The sequence below is a fragment of the Melanotaenia boesemani genome, chromosome 6 (genome assembly GCF_017639745.1).
Source record: "Melanotaenia boesemani isolate fMelBoe1 chromosome 6, fMelBoe1.pri, whole genome shotgun sequence".
Lineage (NCBI taxonomy): Eukaryota > Metazoa > Chordata > Actinopteri > Atheriniformes > Melanotaeniidae > Melanotaenia > Melanotaenia boesemani.
Genome location: NC_055687.1, coordinates 11,468,558 through 11,486,110, shown reverse-complemented (window position 1 = coordinate 11,486,110; position 17,553 = coordinate 11,468,558). Strand labels below are relative to the sequence as shown.

Genomic DNA, 17,553 nt, shown 5'->3' with positions numbered 1-17,553 from the left:
ATATCCATTTCAGTTCAAATTTTGATCTAAAGCCATAACCCTAGATCTCTCCATGTCTTTGATTTGAGCTATTTAAAACTAATGGCATATTCCCTTGCATGTAAAATGTCACCATTTAACTTTGATGAGCACAGGAAGAGAGGGAAGAGAAACTCAGTCTTAATGAGCGATGGCTCTGAAAACGATAAATAAAGAGAGTAATGAGGTGCAGTTCATATCACCGTTTGTCTCTGGCAGAAAAAGAAAAGAAGAAAACAGCAGAGACTGGTGATGCGAGCTCCATGCTAGCTCATTTTAACAGTGACTCATTTCCCAATCAGCATCTGTGGGGGGGTGGAGAGAGGAAAAGAGGAGAAAACACATCCTGACTTTGATTGGCTTTGAACAAACCCACACTGGACGTTGTAATTGGCTTAGCGGTGCTTGGAAGTGAGCTGACAAGCTGCTTTATGGACTCTTCAGGGTGTTTGGAGGATAATTCCTCACTAATAACTCAATTTTCATTAGTGAGGGGAAATAGAGTCCAACTTCACTTTCTGACAGACTTCACAACATAGACTTCTGTAGCCTTTATTTCCCCAGACTAATTTTTACTGATGAATCCCATCTACTGGTGTGAATATAGCAAAATCTACATTATTCTCTCCCTTTGCTTTTTATGTTTTTTTCTTTCTGCTTTTGTTTATTTCTTGTCCTTTTTTCCTTCCTTTCTCTGTCAGTTTAAAATCCAATTTATTCAGCATTCATGGACATGACAGTTTCTGTTCTTCTGCCAACAGCAAAGATGATGGCATTTCAGAAAACAAACCCTGTTTTTAAATTGCTGCTTTACCTTTTCTTTCTGTTGTCAGATGTCAACGACAATGTTCCCTTCTTCCTGTCATCCACCTATGAAGCCACGGTTCCTGAAGGAGCACAGATTGGCACATCTGTGGCTCAGGTTTCAGCCACGGACCTGGACTCTGGTCTGCATGGGATGGTGAGAAGCAGTCACACTCATGATTGATCAATTTTTCTTTCTCCTCTTCTTCAGCTTCTGTCTCCATCTACCTCAGATCCACTATGCAATTCTGAGAGATGAGAGTGGGGATTCTCAGTTTTTTAGCATCGACTCAAGTAGCGGCGCCATCGTCACACGTGCCTCTTTCGACCGAGAGCAAAAAGCTTCCTACCTGATCGAGGTTCAGTCACAAGATGGTTCAGAATCAGCTCGACCAGGACAGCAAGGCCAGCCAAACACAGGTATCACACACACAAACCTGGGCTGTAAATAATGTCTTGTTTAACCATCTTAAGGCTACCTCTAAAGACAAAAGTAATTTGACATAAAGTAAACAAATGCGTGGTGCTGAATAAGAAAACATGACATATTATGTTGGAATTACATTAAATTTTTTATTTTTCACAATGTGTTCCCTGACTATTCATACCTTTTTAATGCATTTACTCATTCATACTGATACCGTACTGTCACATCAGTTGTTTTTTTATAGTGTACTGTGTTTAATGTGGTATGCTCTATCGTTTTAGTTTTTCAAAACACATACATGCACTACTCACAAAAAGTTAGTAATATTTATCTTCTGGGTTAAATTGACACAAAAGCTAACAACAGTGGTGTGTATACCGCTACGTAAAATGTCAGTGTGTCAATGACTTGCCCGGTCTCAAATGTTATTTTGCTCTGATGATGTCATAATGTGAAGAGGCTTGTTAGAGAACAGCATGTTGTCCAATAAATACTTAAAAGCTGAAAAGTTGTACATGTTCAATGAAAGGTTTAGAGAAAGTCAAATCAAGTTCACCTTAAAAGGTATTAATGTGGTTTAGGTACATTATTTCTTCATATAAAAAACGGAATATCCCTAACTTTTTGTGAGTAAATGTCAAATCAAATCTGTGACTACCTACAATGCCAGCTCAGAGGGACAACATACTTTGGCCCATCGTTCCCCTGCTATTCATTACAAACAGAACAGCAAGATGAAGCAAACGCCCACCTTTAATGGGCTGTGTAAAATAGGTTTGAGAATAGCACATCAATTTATGTGTCAGTATTATAACACCAAGGCTGCAGCATCAGTCTGGAAAGTTTAGTCATGAACAGATGAAAAATACTTTAGTTTTTAGTCACATGACACAGAATGACCCCTAAGTTCTAGGTCATTTTAGGACGGTTGTGATTTTTGTTTCTTTCTCCTGTATCACTGTAACACTGTCAGTGAGTAAATGGTCTGTTACTGCTCTCTTAGTTTTAGTTTTAGACTTGTTCATGAGGTTATGGGTTTTTCCTGGAATTAGATGAGTTTAGATGTCATTTTTCTGTTAAGTCAGTTTTGTCTCTACTCAGACACGGCCTATGTCAGGATCTTCATCACTGATGTCAATGACAACGCCCCAGCATTTGCCCAACCGGTGTACGAGGTGAGCGTGGAGGAAGACAAGGAGGTTGGCTTTGTCCTCATCACCGTTACAGCAAATGACGAGGATGAAGGTCAGTCTGAATCTGGATAGTTGTTTGTGGTGGTGGTGGTAAAGTGTATTCAGTTTCAGTCTAATTCAGGGATCTCAAACTCTGTACCACAGGGGCTACAGTCCTGCAGGTTTTTGGTGCTTCTCTGTTCCAACACACCTGATTAAAATAAAATGGATCAAATAGCTTCTTGTCAAGTTCTATACAAAGACCCATTAATTAGAGTCAGAGAGACGTTGAGAAACATCTAAAACCTGCACAGCAGTGACCCATGAGGACTGGAGTTTGAGATCCCTGATCTAATTTCATGTGAACTTCAGACAGATCAAAGTCTCATGTAGAGTTAGTCATAGAAAGGATTATGGGATGGGACATTGATGGCATCAGCTGTTTTTTCCTCTACTCTATCCCAGTTGTTTTTTCTTTATGAGTCACAATCCGGTGCACAGTATAAGCCACTCAGTTTAGCTCGTTTCTTCTGAATGAATCCTTTCTTTTTTTTTCTTTTTATCTTTTCCTCTTTTGTCTCTTTCTTTTTTATAGTTTGTCCTATTTTTCTAGTTGTTTCTGGCTTTCTATAAACTTTTCTAATCTTTCTTTAAATGAATCTGATCTATTCTCCCCTCTCAGAATTACTGCATGGGCAATTATCTTTTAGCTGCAACAAGTTATTTAAACCTAACTTATGCAATGGGGTGCTTCTCATTTCTCAAAAAGTCATGTGGAAAGATATGTCCCGTGGTCGTGGGTAAGATGTTAGTTCATTTAAGAAAGTCAAATCATTGGCGTCAAGCAGAAAAAAACCATCTAAGGAGATGCAGAAACTAGTTAAACTGGGTTAAGAACTGTCCATCACATTATTAAAAACTGGAAGGCTAGTGGGAAACCATAGTCTTTCTGGTGGAAATGTGGCCAGAAAACATCTTGAATGATGGTGATGGACAATCACTAAGCTGTTGGTAACATCGGATTAAAGAAAAACACCAGTAGAGCTCAGAGCTTTGTTTAATAGTGATAGTAAGAACAATTCCACAGGCACAATGTGAAGGGAACTGATCAGCTGTGTAGCCGTAAGAAAACCACTAATCAATGAGGGTAACTGGGGAAAAAAGCTCCATTTTCCTAGGGAGCATAAAGATTGGACTCTAGCACAATGGAAGAAGGTCAAGTGATGCAGCCATCATGCCCAGTGCCTACTGTACAAGCCTGTGTGGGCAGTCTATGATCTCGGGTTGCTGCAGGTGATCACGTCTAGGTTCAGAAACATTATGTGTCCAAAGAATGAGGTCAGCTGACTACCTGGACATACTGAATGAGCAGGTTATTCCATCAGTGGATTTTTTTCTTCCCTAATGACACAGGCATATTCCAAGATACTCTGCTAATTGCTGGGACAGGCTCAAGCTGCCCCACAACCCTTAATTGGACTAAACGGTACAGAAAATGAATGATGAACATTTTTTTAGGCAGCGTATTTTTGTTGTTTAAGAAGTTCAAAGGCTAAGTTTCAGACCTATCTATAGTGTTTTCTCCTTGGTTTATGTTGTTTTGGTCTGCAATATTTTTGAGAGCTAACAATTTCTGTACCACAGTCTGGTCCAGCTAGAACAACTAAAAGCTTCACTACTTCCCTCTGACACAGATGCGGCTCATAACAGCTAATACACATCTCAAGCTGACTAGAAACATTGTGTTTTAGGGCAAACAGCTTGGAAGAAAAACATAGCTTTTTCTGTTTTTAAAAATGAATTAAATATAAATTCAAATTTACCCTCACTTGAGTAGCCCAGTTTATGCAGAAGATGACATGTTATATGTCTGTAATCTACAGCTTTGAATTTATACAGTTTGAATATACAGAGGTATAAAGCCTGAGGCAGCAGCACAACAAAAACCTCAGGGGATATAACTCAGCTACAGTAGTATTTAATTGTTTTCAGGGTTTGCACAATAGATGTACATTTCTGCTTAATGGACTGCCTAAAGTGATGCAAAGTTAACTGATTAAGTCAGCTTGCATTTTCCAAAGAACTGAAAGGTGAAAGGTTGTGTTATGTGTGGCAAATTAAGCTTGAGAGAGTGGTTTAAGTGCATGGCAAAATGGAAATACTCAGCTTTACTGCAAATGGGCTACGGAATTACTGTTCTGTACAGTTTTTGTCTGTTTCTGATTTCTAATTAAATATACTGGAATTATTTCTGTCTTAGTTTATAAGAGATTGGTCTGAACTTTCTGTAATTTTAGTGCTCTGAAGTAGCTATTATAAATGTTATATTTTTCTATTTTCTTATCCTATGCACTACCATTATGTAGATATTTTTGCCATATTCTCCTCTTTCTGTCCTCTCTTTTTGCCACCTCTCCTTGTTTTCTCTCCTCTTCTCCCTCTTCTTCTCTTGCTGTCACAGCTCGTTAGCGAGTGCTGCTGCTCCCTTGAGGTCGACAGTTTTGATGTTTGTCTCTTTGTTTGTGTTTGTCCCTCATTCCTCTTCCTCCTCCGCTCGAAACCAATAAGCAATAGGAGGCAAAACAGACAAAAATATCAGAAAAACAAAAAAGCCTCTCTTTCTCATTCTCTCTCTGTCTCTCTTTCCTAATGACGGTTGTTGGCGTCGGCTCGAAACCTCTGAGGTTTTCTTCACTCAGAGGAAAGTAAAGTGACGTCCTATTATTTATTTTCTCTTTTTAATCTTTAACCTTTTTTTTTTCCTGTTGACTGCAATCCACATTCATACACAGCGAGTCATTTCCATTCTGACTCATTTTCTTGTTCCAGATTTACTCTGAATCCCTCAAGAGACCCCCACACTTCTCCCATCGTCCCATTTCTCCAAACTTTTCTCCCAAAGTTTTGTCATTGATATCAGAAATGACCATATTCTGTTTTTGTTTAAAATAGAAATAATAACTGCTTGGCAAAAGACTAAACAAACTGAAGGCTTTAGCATCAAGCTAAAGTGTTGGCTCAAGTGTTGGCTGGTAGAAGAAGCAAATGTTTGAGCGCTTTAATGAATCAGCAATAAAAGAGTTTATAAATATCACAAATGACTCACAAACATATGACTCATAAAGTCAGAGTGGTGTTATAGTAGGTGATGTGATTTACACTAATAATGCACACCAGTTGTCTTTACTAAAATTTTTTAGTCATGTGTATAGTTATTACCATGTTAGCTGCTATGATACTGTGAGTTACTGATACGTGTTGACTTGGTCACACACACATCTCTTTGTAATAATGGCAACTGAAGTGAGATTGGGCTAATTTGTGTCAGTAAAGCATATAATATATTTTTTATTCATTTATTTATTTTTGCCACATAAATGCATCCTAAAGGATGACATATATTGCAATAGGTTTCACTATTCTTACAATCTTACAACATGACACTTATTTGGTTATTTGCTTGATTACATGGTTGCAGATGCTTTAATCTGGTAGAAACTAGTCAGTAAAAATAAGCCCAGAATTAAATGCACCATATTTTAAAAAAATTATACATGGGACAAATAGCCTACCAATAAATAAATTCATTAAATTAAAAAAAATTTAAGAAGTATAAATGTTTTGTTATAGAAAATTTGTAAAAAATATCAAAATTAAATAAAAAAATATGTATTTAAAACTAACTCCCCATTAATAGATTCCAGATATATCTAATATAGATTTAATGGACACCATTCATCTTAAAATGAATCATTTTATTATGTATAAAAGTTGTTCGCATGTACTTTTAGTATTTATAACAGATGTTATGAAACTTCCCCAGTTTTTTACGTACATTAAGATATCTGATTTTACCATGAATTCATGAGCTAATGAGATGTAGTTGAAATACAGAAATATAAACACTGTGCTTGCTTGGAGAATTTGCCAAAAAACAAACAAACAAACAAAAAAAAAAAAGACATTGTCCCCTTAAGTCAGTCCTCGGAATCCTTCAGTACTTTTCTGTTTCCCATTAACACATTTTCCAATTGGATTAACATCATAAAAGTCATATAGGTTGTTAAGTGATAGGTCAAAATAGTAGTAGGACACGTCTGTATTCGTTCACATCATATTAAGTTCCCTTGATTTTTTTTCCAGTCTGACCTCAGCCGTCTGCATGGCTGCAAAGTTTTTAAAACAAACTACTTCAAATTGTTAAGTTCATTTTCCACATATTAACAGGTTGACTTCATAAAGTCTCCTCACTCTTTCACACCCACTGATTTGAGACTGCTGAGATCTGAAAATGTATCTAGTTAGTTTAATGTAGCAGTTTTTTTATCTTTTATATTTCTCTGATGTGCAATTGCTGCTGGAAATGTTTTGATTTAGCATTTATTTACCCCAGACTGATCCCTGTAAGATTCAGGAAGGCACTTAACATGGGATTAAGAGATGCTAAGATAGCGAACTCCTGCTGATTCCCTCCCAAACTCAGATTCTAAAGCCCCATGTTTTTGTGTTTTGCCATTTTAAAAACAACCAATCACCCAGTAACACTTGGGAGTCCCCAGACCAAGATGAGGAAAATGAGCTGTCTTAGCTCAAATATCCCCTTAAAGCTTCCTAACAGACAGATAGGTGGCGGATATTTATGGGATTAACTAAAACCAACAATCTAATCCCAGTTGAGTCAGCACTTTGAGTGTAAGGAAGGCATATCTTTGGCTTAAACGTGTTTTTGAATATCTATCACTTATCTTCTATATGTTGTTCTCATTGTTTTGGCCTTATTAAAAAAAAAAAAAACTTCCACTTAATTATGCTCTAATTTAAGAATAACAATGGAGTAATGCACTCAAAATATGGAAGAATGGAAAAACAAAAATGCTGGATAAACTTCTTACCCTCTCCACATTTTCAAGTGGTTGGATTTTGTTCTTGAATGCAGAAACTTTGTAGTGCATCAGTTCTATTTTATACATGAAAACCTGCTGAAACTGAGGAGTTCCTGCCTCCACAAAGCAGATTTGTCAACATGCAGAATTACATGTTTATTCAACATGACGTTAAGAGCCAAGTCTGACTTTATCAAGTAAAATAACAATGAAAAAATGAGCTGGGCAAACTATGATTGCACCTTCATAATTTCATTTCTATTATCACACGAATAAGATACTACCCCCAAAATCACACATAAAGTAAATGTGCTAAAGTTCAGACTGTAATTATAAAACAAAATTAGAATTTAAAAAAGGGGGGAAAAGAACAGAAAATATAGCTTTGATGCTGATTTTGTTTGTTGATTGTTTGGTGGGGACACGACATCTACCAGGTACATATTATTTATATGTAAGTGTACTGTATTTTTGATGTGCTTTGTTTATTTTCATTTTTATGAGGAAGATGAATGAATGATGAGTTGTTCTCTTTGTGATTAAATAATCATACATTTCCATATAATTACAGCAGAAAACTGGAGGCCCATACAAAAATTTGTCATGAATAATTGAATTACCACAGACTCTACCACAATCTGACAGAAAGCCTTTTTCCCTCAAATATGGTGCATTCTAAGTACTTGAAAACATCCTGCATAATGCCGTGATGTACCCACCAACAACAAACAGCTGCAGTCGATGCTTAACGCACTCATTAGAGTTTTGGATCACAGTTTTTCTTTACTCTGACTAAAATGGCAGCTGAAATAAAGGACCAGTTGTTTGGTTTATTTGGCATGAAACTTGTGTTGGTTGGAAAATGATGTGATAGTCACTGGTATGCAGTGGTGTGGACATCATCTGTTTCATGTGTATTTACAGCATCTCTAACATGCTGGTTATCGTGCACATGTGTGGTTAAAGAAGCAGGGCCGAATCCACAGGGAGAAATCTTGTGTATATTGTGAATTAGTCAAGTTTAAGGTTGACTTACCAGTTCAGCAATTTGTGTCTTGGCTAGAGGCGTTTCCATTCCCATATAGACTTGCTTATACTGGTGTATATGTGGGATATGTGTGTGTTTACTTTAGGGTCAATGAAGGTAAAGAATCAAACTCCTGAAAGAGTTAAAGCTGCAGTCTGAGATTTGATGAGCTGTAAAGTGTAAAGAGGTTTTATCCTCTGATTGCAGCAGCTGCACCTTCACCTTGACTTGAGCTGTGTGTGTGTGTGTGTGTGTGTGTGTGTGTGTGTGTGTGTGTGTGTGTGTGTGTGTGTGTGTGTGTGTGTGTGTGTGTGTGTGTGTGTGTGTGTGTTGCACATTACGACCACAGTATGTTGTTGAAGCTGACAGGTGTTGAAAGACCAGTGACCTTCAGTCCAGATATAAACAGTGGCTCCAACCAACACAATTACAGAGGAAACACACACTCACGCTCACACATGTGATATAAATTTCCTGCATTCATTTCAGCTTGATTTGGTGTTTGTTGAAATTATAATACGGTAGGGTGGAAAGGATCTGAGGGGTGGGTTTAGATTACCACTCTCCACCCCCACTTCCTCGCCCTAAAGCTGATTAGACGCAGCAGCTTTTGTCGCCCGTCGTGTTTTCTGGATCCTTTTGGTCTTCTTAGTGGAAAATTTGCCGAACTAAGAGCGTCTGGTAATGAGATCAAGAAGCTTTTTTTTTCAATTCTGCTGAGTTCAGTTTTTCAGTTAAGTGTCGCCTCGGGGTTTAGTAAGCACGAACAAACACCTACCGCTGCACTGAGGCTGACTGATAATAACGGATGTGTGAGTATGAGACTGACCAGGACTGCTGTTACCATGTAAACAGAAGCTGATGGTGATAATGATGAGAAATGACTGGATCTGGTAAAAACAAAAAAACAAAAGAACAAAACCATAGTTCATGATCCAAACACCAACTGGTCAACATAAGTCATGAGTTTAATAATTAAAGCATCCACGCACCTTTAAACACACCTTTTTAAAACATGATGGGGGTGTTTAAGCTTCTCAGTACTCTGCTTATTGCTGCACTTGATGCCTCCTGCCACAGTGCTCACCAGAAAGCTGTCCCACTGATTGCTTACCCCAGTTTAAGCTCTGAATCTATACTTCCCACTTGGAGGGATCATCATCCCTCCCAAAGTGGAGCGCTGCAGGAAGTGAGAAAGCAATGAGGTCAGAGCCAAGACAATGAACATGAATGTATTTCAAGTTGTACATTTACATAATCATTTGTCGCACATGAGCTGATCAGCTGAAATCATCAGCACCAATTTTATCTTAAGTTCCTGCAGTGTACCATCTTCTAGGCTGCTGGTAAAATGACTTTAACAGTTATAGAGTAAGGTTTGCAAACACTCTCTTTGATACTGCATCCAAGAGCCTCTTTATACTAACAAAACAAATGCAAACTGATCAAATGAAAACAGAATGGCTTAAAGACAAACTTGACAGATAAATTACAGAGAGCTTATTTTGCTTTGTTCCTTTTTAACAGGCTTTTAAGTACTCTCTGGACCCATCATCTCATAAGCTTAAACAGACTTAACGTTAGGGGTGATGATTATGGTTATAACAGCTTTATCCTGTTCAGGGTCACGATATGGAGCTTATCCCTACTGACACTGGGCAAGAGGTGCGGTCGCCAGTCCTTCAAGCATTACAGACAACCATGCAAGCTCACACTCATGGCCAGCTTGGAGGTGTAGCTAAATCCACAAGTAATTATGTGGATTACAAGATGAAACTGGAGCACCTATGGAAACTATACACATACTTGTGCAAAATAGATGCAGAAAAGCCCTTTTTGAGTTTCAAAGCAGTAACATGATTACTGTACAGGGCCATGCAGGAAGCATGAAAACACATGTTATCAAAAGAAATGTATAAATGCATTTCTGCTTTACCTTGTGCAGTAACATGAAGTTGAACATTACGTAAGAAAACCTCCGCTTGTACCGTTTCAGTGTGTACGTCAAGAGCTTTCAGAAGCACTGATCCTATTAGCTCTCTAATTTTTATTTGTAGCAATATTGTCATTCCAGATTACCTCTGTTAATAACCACACACCTATCTCTGTTCATACACATAACTTTACCTCTTGAAAAGGCATCAAGCTACACAGGATGACACTGTATACAGATACTGTATATAAAAAAGAAATAAAGTTACACCAACATTCATCAACAAAAATCCTTTTGTCATCAGAAAAAACAGTTAACATTCAGCATTAATCCATCATCAGAGCAGTTAATTCAGTTGGTCGCTTGTTTGGACTTTAAGAATGTGAATTTTCAGAAATTTTCCTTAAAACCTTAAATTTCCACACAGTATGCATGATTTAGATGACAATGTATTAGAAGTCAGAAAGTGGTAATTACAGTAAGTCCCATTTGACATGAATGTAGCACAAGTCACAGCAGGGTCATGATTACTTCATTTGACACAGCCACCATCTGTGAAGTTATAAATGCTTTGTGGCCTCATCAGAGCACAAAAGTAATTTACTTGCTCGTTTATAGCCATGCTATGACATCCTGTAACGTATTGGTATCTTTTCCGCTCTAGCTTTCATTTGTAGTGCTTAAAAAGGAAAATTTCAAAGGTGTAAAATGAGTCATTTGGATCACCTTTAATATAATTTCAGGGCTCATGTTAGTAGTTAAAGTTGGGAGAGTAAATTTCCTCACCTGCATCACTGGGCTGTATGTTTCATATCACTTTTGAATCAGGTATCGAGCAATAATAAATCACTCCACCAGATTTCTGGTTACTGCAGTCAACAGAATTTGAAGAACCTGCAGGATGTCTTGCAGACATTTGAGCCAGCAACATGTGATATTTTTTTAATGTGATTTTGAAACGGAATGAAACTTCCTCCAGTGATTAGTTTAGTCCTTCAGAGTATCAACCTGCAGTCAGGGCTCAGGGACGACTCTCCCCTCCGGTCCACCACACGAGGAGCAGAGATCTGACCTTAATCTCAATTTTGGGTCTCCTGCTAGGCTGTGAATTAAATCAGCCCTATCCCCTAGTGTGAATCCATGTGTGTGTTTGTGCACTTGTGAGTATATGTGTATGTGCTAGGAGGGCAACACCATATGGCCAGCCTGATCATTAGGGAGGCTGCCGGAGGCAAAAACCGCTGTAGCTACTCCTCTTACACACATTTACGCACATTCGCATTTACACACATGTACTGCGCCGCTCGGTGAGTGTCATGATGGATCGTGCTCAGAGGCTGTGATGGACCGGTGCACTTAAGCTTTCCCTTACACACACAATCACACACACTCACCAGTGTTGTAATGAAGGTCCTCCATATCTCCACAGATGGTGTTTGTCTCCTAAAGTCTCCTTGGTGCCGATAAACAGAGCAAGCTGGACCCAGACAGACCTGCCTCTGGGCCATTACCATGCATCTGTGTGTGTGTGTGTGTGTGTGTGTGTGTGTGTGTGTGTGTGTGTGTGTGTGTGTGTGTGCGCGCATATTTCTTTACTTCCAGATCCCAAATAAGAGATGCAAAGGGATTAACTAAGAAAACGAAGAGGGCAGGAGGACTGAATAAAATTGAGAATTGAGGGAGAAGAACAAGATTCATAAAAAAAACTCCATAAAGAGAAAAGATGAATGACATGGGACTTAAAAAGAGAGGAGAGAACATCTTTAAAGATGGAAAGAAAAATAACATAAGAATTAAAGTAAAGGACAAAAGAAAAGATGCAGCTGTAAAAACAGAGCAGGAGAAAAATGTCTGCATAGGAAAAAATTAAGAGAAACAAATCTGTGGGATTGGTGAAGAAAAATAATAAGATCATGAGCAGAAAATATAAGCAAAACTTGATTTAATTTCATATTCATGTGATGGATTTGATCACTGTGATGTCACTCACTGGCTTCTTATAGCTGTGAATGTTTGTGTTGCGTTTGACTGTCGTTCTTTTTGGTTTTGACTGTTGGTTTTTCAGAGATGAAAGTAACATGTAAACAATAGATAGTTATCATGAAAGAAAAATAAATCTGACATGGCAATGGCATTTTAACACAAGGAATCTTTTGGGAACCAATTTGCTTTTGGAACCAGCCCCTACTGGTCATTTGAGAAACTGCTGTTTGTTGCTCATCCTGTTGGCTTCCTTTTTCAGCTCCAGAGGTTTGTACTTATCAGAGGACAGTACTGTACTAAAGACCAGTAGTTCATTGACCATCAGTAAGCAAAATGGCGGAATGAAAATGTTTTATTTATTTTGTTTTTCTATTCTACAGTCATTTGGCAGACGCTTTTATCTGAGAATGAGAATAACACAAGCAAGAATTCAAACAGGTTTTTGTTATTCTTTTAGATAATCACTAAGCATCTGTGTTAGAAATTTGCCATTAACAATATGTATTCACTCTCCACTTTCTATGCTGTTAGTGCTATTTTCAGACCAGGAAAGGAAAAGTTAACTACAGAAAAGAAAGTGGTAGAAAAAAAAGGAGGAATGATAGTTTGAGAGGCAGTTAGCACTCCAGGCGGAAAGTGAGTTTCTGTCCCAAGTGAAGGTGTTTATCTTGAGGTCTCGTTTGTGAGTGAAAGTGAGGGTAAAAAGGTGTGAGAGACTGACAGAGTCAGCTGAAATGCAGATGTTGTACCAGACCATTGTGGTGAAAAGGGAACAGAGCCTGAAGGCAACACTGTGAATTTAGCTCCAATGAATCCTCCAGCGCTCCCTGTTGTTTGCTACTGAGTGATAATATTGTCCTCCTTAGGTATTAGATGAGTAGGATCTGGAGGGAGTTGTGTCAGTTGGGGTTGTGCTTGCATCTGATTAAAATCCACACAGGATGCCCTATAATGGAACTGGAGATTTTCTGGAAATGTTCCAGCAAGTAGGAGACTCCCAGTCTTAAAGTCAGGGATCAGCTCAGGAAAGGGATGAGAAAGGGCTTAAACATCTAGTTGTGTGTACTCGTTTTGTTGGGACTTAAATTTCACATTTTATGAACTCAACTCTCTATTGTTAAGTCTTGGTTTAAAGTTAAGGTACAGTAAGGTAGAGGTTATGGTTAGTGGGAAATCTCCTAGAAAGTCAATGAAATCCTCTCTGAAGCGAAAGAATAAGCAATTTATATATCACACACAGTGTGGTGGTGTCTGTGTGTGTGTGTGTGTGTGTGTGTGTGTGTGCTGCCAATCAAAGAGTTTCTTTTCAGTTTTTCTGTCTGAGTGTTTACTCCAGTATCTTTCAAAAAGTTTAGTTGCACAATGTGAGCTCCAATTGACAGCTGAGGTTGTGGTGCTGAAAAAAGGCAACAGCTCAGTTTTTAGTTTTCTGTAAAAATCCTGCTCTCTTTTTTAATTTAAGTTTATGGGACAGATGGGTGTTTTCCTGCTTCTTGAACAAAATAGAAATCTGTTGGATTAGAGACATTACATTATGAGAAAGGAGACTAATTTTGTGTGTTGTTAAAAAAAAAAACTGTCAGTAGTATGAAAAAGTGTGGCTACTTCAAGTGATAAAGAAAACATTTTCTTGATAATTTTCCCAGTCATTTAGCAGACACTTTTATCCAAAGCAACTTACATTTGAGAGTAATAATAATAATAATAATAATAATAATAATAATAATAATAATAATAATAATAATAATAATAATAAAGTTTATTTCTTGGTGCTACTTTTTATAAAATAGAAAGATACAACATAAACACCTACATAATTGGGCCCCTCTGGCAAAGAACGTATATATAATATATATTTTATTTTATTTTATTTTATTTTATTTTATTTTATTTTATTTTATTTTATTTTTATTTATTTTTTAAGCAATGTATTACCATGTAGAATTGGGGAAACTAAAAATAAATAAATAAGTAACCAGAACTCCATTTCTTCCATTCAGGTGCCAATGCTAAGTTGCGATACCAAATTACTTCTGGAAACACCATGGGGACTTTTGACGTGGAGCCTGAAGTGGGAACCATATTCGTGGCTCAGCCACTCGACTATGAGATGGAACAGCGGTATGAGCTCCGACTGGTCGCCTCCGATGGCAAGTGGGAGAACGAGACACTGGTGGTGGTTCAGGTGGTCAACCGCAATGACGAGGCGCCCATGTTCAGTCAGACCGAGTATCTTGCCACTGTGATAGAGGAGCTCACACAGCTTCCTGTGTTCATCCTGGAGGTTAGTGAGTGTATTTGTATGAGGCTGGTGTTAAACTAACCATCCGATAATGTTGTTTTAAGTTGGTTTGCATTAGACTGACCTCGGGGAGCATAAGTCAGTCCTCCTCTCTGAGATATTTTGTTTTTTCACTTGACTATTTTCCAGATTGCTACCAAATCACACATTCAAGGACTTGAAAGTGTTAACTCTGTTTTGATCCACTGACTTTTCAAATTTTAAGAAGCTTTGTCATGCATCTCTCTCAAACATAAAAGATATAATTAAGTTTAACCACTTGAAACTAGAGCCCTGCACAGAAATGTCTCTCATCCATTTCTGTTGGGTTTCAGACCACTACCACCGACCCCTGCTAGATTTGCGTTAGGTCCCAAGCAGCCATCAGTATCACAGTAAACCTTCTAACAACTGCTATCTGCATGACCGCCATCTTGTAAGGGAGGCTCACCCTCCGTAAGCAGCAATTGTTACCTGGCTAGATTAGGTGTTATTGAGCTGAAAAGTCTAACCAGATCTAGTGAAACTTCACATCCTCTATAAAGGCATCAAATTTTTAGCATTTATATGATTCACCTAATTTTACATTCGAACTGTAAAGTCCTCATTCTTTCTGATCTGTTCTTTCCAACTCTGTGGTTGAAGTTAGCATCTGTGTCACAGAGTTTATTTTTTTCAAAAGACCACAACAATAATACTGCTTACGCTCTATTTTAAGAGGATCAGCATTAGTACTGGTTAAAAACTCTTTATAGTACATTACTTTTTGATTAAGTGGAAAAGTTATACTCTTCCTTTTTTCCATTGCATGCTGGTATAAGCTCATGTTGCTCTATGACCCTTTACTGTGTAGGCAGATACAGAAAGTATTTTAATTGAAAGCTTGAGAGCATGGCAGTTATTTTTACTGGTTAAAATAAACCCTTTAACTATAGACACTGATCACATTTCCACCCAACCCAGATGAACATCATAAAATGTAAATCTGAGAGAGTAACACCTCCAGATTGCACCCTCAAAATAAAGGAGTTCATTGTGAAAATGTCCAAGTTTATGTGAACAATATGTGAAAATATATCAGGTTTGATGCACACAAATCTAATAGTATTAGTTACGCTTGAAACATAGAGGTGAATTAGCCTGAAGCGATACCTCAGCAGATATCCAGTGTCCTCATACTAATACATCACACATGTATTACACTGTTTAACACAAAAACAGCTAAAAGATGCACTGAGATTTAACACAGACAAAACCCCCTGACAGGAAATGGCCACCATCTGAAAAGTTGCCTCTGAAAAGCCAGCGATGACCTTTTTCTTTTGTGGCTTTCATCCACCTTTCGTCACACCTGTCTCTGGTAATTCACCGTAATTTGCATGTGCCACCGAGTTAAATCAGATTAAAAAGGTGGAAGACCATCTAGAAGGGCAGGAAAGTAATCTCTGTCAGCGAGGCAAGTGTCACAGAGTCCTCAACCTGGGCCTGCTCCCCTTCGCCTGCTGGAATTGATTTGATGTGCGTTTGGTTCCTCTCCAACGCTCTCGGTAGTTTTTCTGGCGAACAGCAGACGAGCCCTCCCTCAATGCACGCTGCTTCCAGCCCTATGTACTAATACAATTCAGAAGATAGTGAACGGAGGAGAAAATCCAATTTGAAATGAATATTTCTTGACTTCACCTGTGCGACAGCCTCCGCTGTGGTGCCACCGCCGCTCATCTTCAATATTGTGTACCTGCATCACATTGTCATGGAACGGAAAGAGCTAACATGGGGGAGGTGGCTGCGGAAGGGAAGAGGGGACTTCAAAGGCTTCTCTAAACAAACCCTCTGGTGAGAAAAGAGGAGAAGAAAGGGTAAAAGTGTACTTTTTCTTGCTTTTGTCAGTGTCTATTAACTTTTAATTGCATTGTGTGTCTCGGTGACAGATGTGAGAGCTCGTCTTGTTGTTGCTGCTCTTGTCCTCTTGTTCAGAGAGATAGCAGGAAGGCAGGTTAATTAAGCAAACAGGACAAAGCAACAGAGAAATATTTATTCCTGTGTTGTGGAGTCCCTGGGTGCAGGGGCAGCTGCTGCAATCAGTTCCCTGCTGCATGTTCTAGTTGCTGGGCTTGACATGTCTACATAATGAAAAAGTAATTCAACTGTTTTGATAAGAAAGCCAGCTTAAAAAAAAAAAAAAAAAAAAAGAACAAAAAGAAATAGTTTCTTATTAAGAAGAATGTTATTGACTTGAAATGAAATGTCAACTTGGCTGCTTTGAGCAGCTTTCCACAACAAATGTAAAGAAGAATAACCTTTAGCTGCAGTTCTCATCTGAGGAAGCACTTTTTTTGCCAAGACATTCGGAAATTGCTGTTTTTTTGTGTGACTTTTTTCATGTTAGTTAAGCCTTGGTTAACCAGTGTAAGATAATTTATGAGAACTTTTTTACCCAAAGCGCTGTTTGATGTTTAAAATTACTATTATTAGTGTGTTTGTCTTTATATACACTGCTCAAAAAATAAAATCAGTCTCACTTCTGGGATATCAAGCTGTCCACTTAGGAAGTAACACTGATTGTGAATCAATTTCTCCTGCTGTTGTACAAATGAAACAGATTACTGGTGGAAATGAGAGGCAATTAGCAAGACAACCTCTAAAAAAGAATGGTCCTGTAGGTGGTGGCCACAGACCATTTTCCTGTCTCTCTGGCTGATTTTGTATTCATGTGTATTTTACCAGTGCCCTCACTATTTGCAGTAATATGAGTTGGTGTCTGCAACCTACAGAAGTTGCTCAGGTAGTGCAGCTCATTCAGGATGGCACATCAATGCTCAGTGTGGAAAGTTTGCTGTGTCTCCCAGCACAGTGTCAAGAGCATGGAGGAGATACCAGGAGACAGGCCAGTATACCAGGAGACATGGAAGGGGTCGTAGGAGGACAACAACCCAGCAGCAGGACCACATTCTGCTCCTTTGTGCAAGGACGACCAGGAAGAGCACTACCAGAGCCCTAAAAAACATTACTTTCAGCAGGCTACTAA

The 17,553-nt window shown here is 38.3% G+C and overlaps 1 protein-coding gene across 1 annotated transcript in view; it reads left to right on the top strand.

Moving 5' to 3' along the window:
• The window catches only part of si:dkey-22o22.2 (neural-cadherin), a 152,661-nt gene that overhangs the window by 107,935 nt on the left and 27,173 nt on the right, over nucleotides 1-17,553 (top strand). The window contains exons 14-17 of the mRNA XM_041988730.1: nucleotides 852-979; nucleotides 1,056-1,242; nucleotides 2,351-2,494; nucleotides 14,248-14,531. Of these exons, the coding sequence (XP_041844664.1) occupies nucleotides 852-979; nucleotides 1,056-1,242; nucleotides 2,351-2,494; nucleotides 14,248-14,531 (743 nt within the window). The remainder of the gene's footprint in view (nucleotides 1-851; nucleotides 980-1,055; nucleotides 1,243-2,350; nucleotides 2,495-14,247; nucleotides 14,532-17,553) is intronic.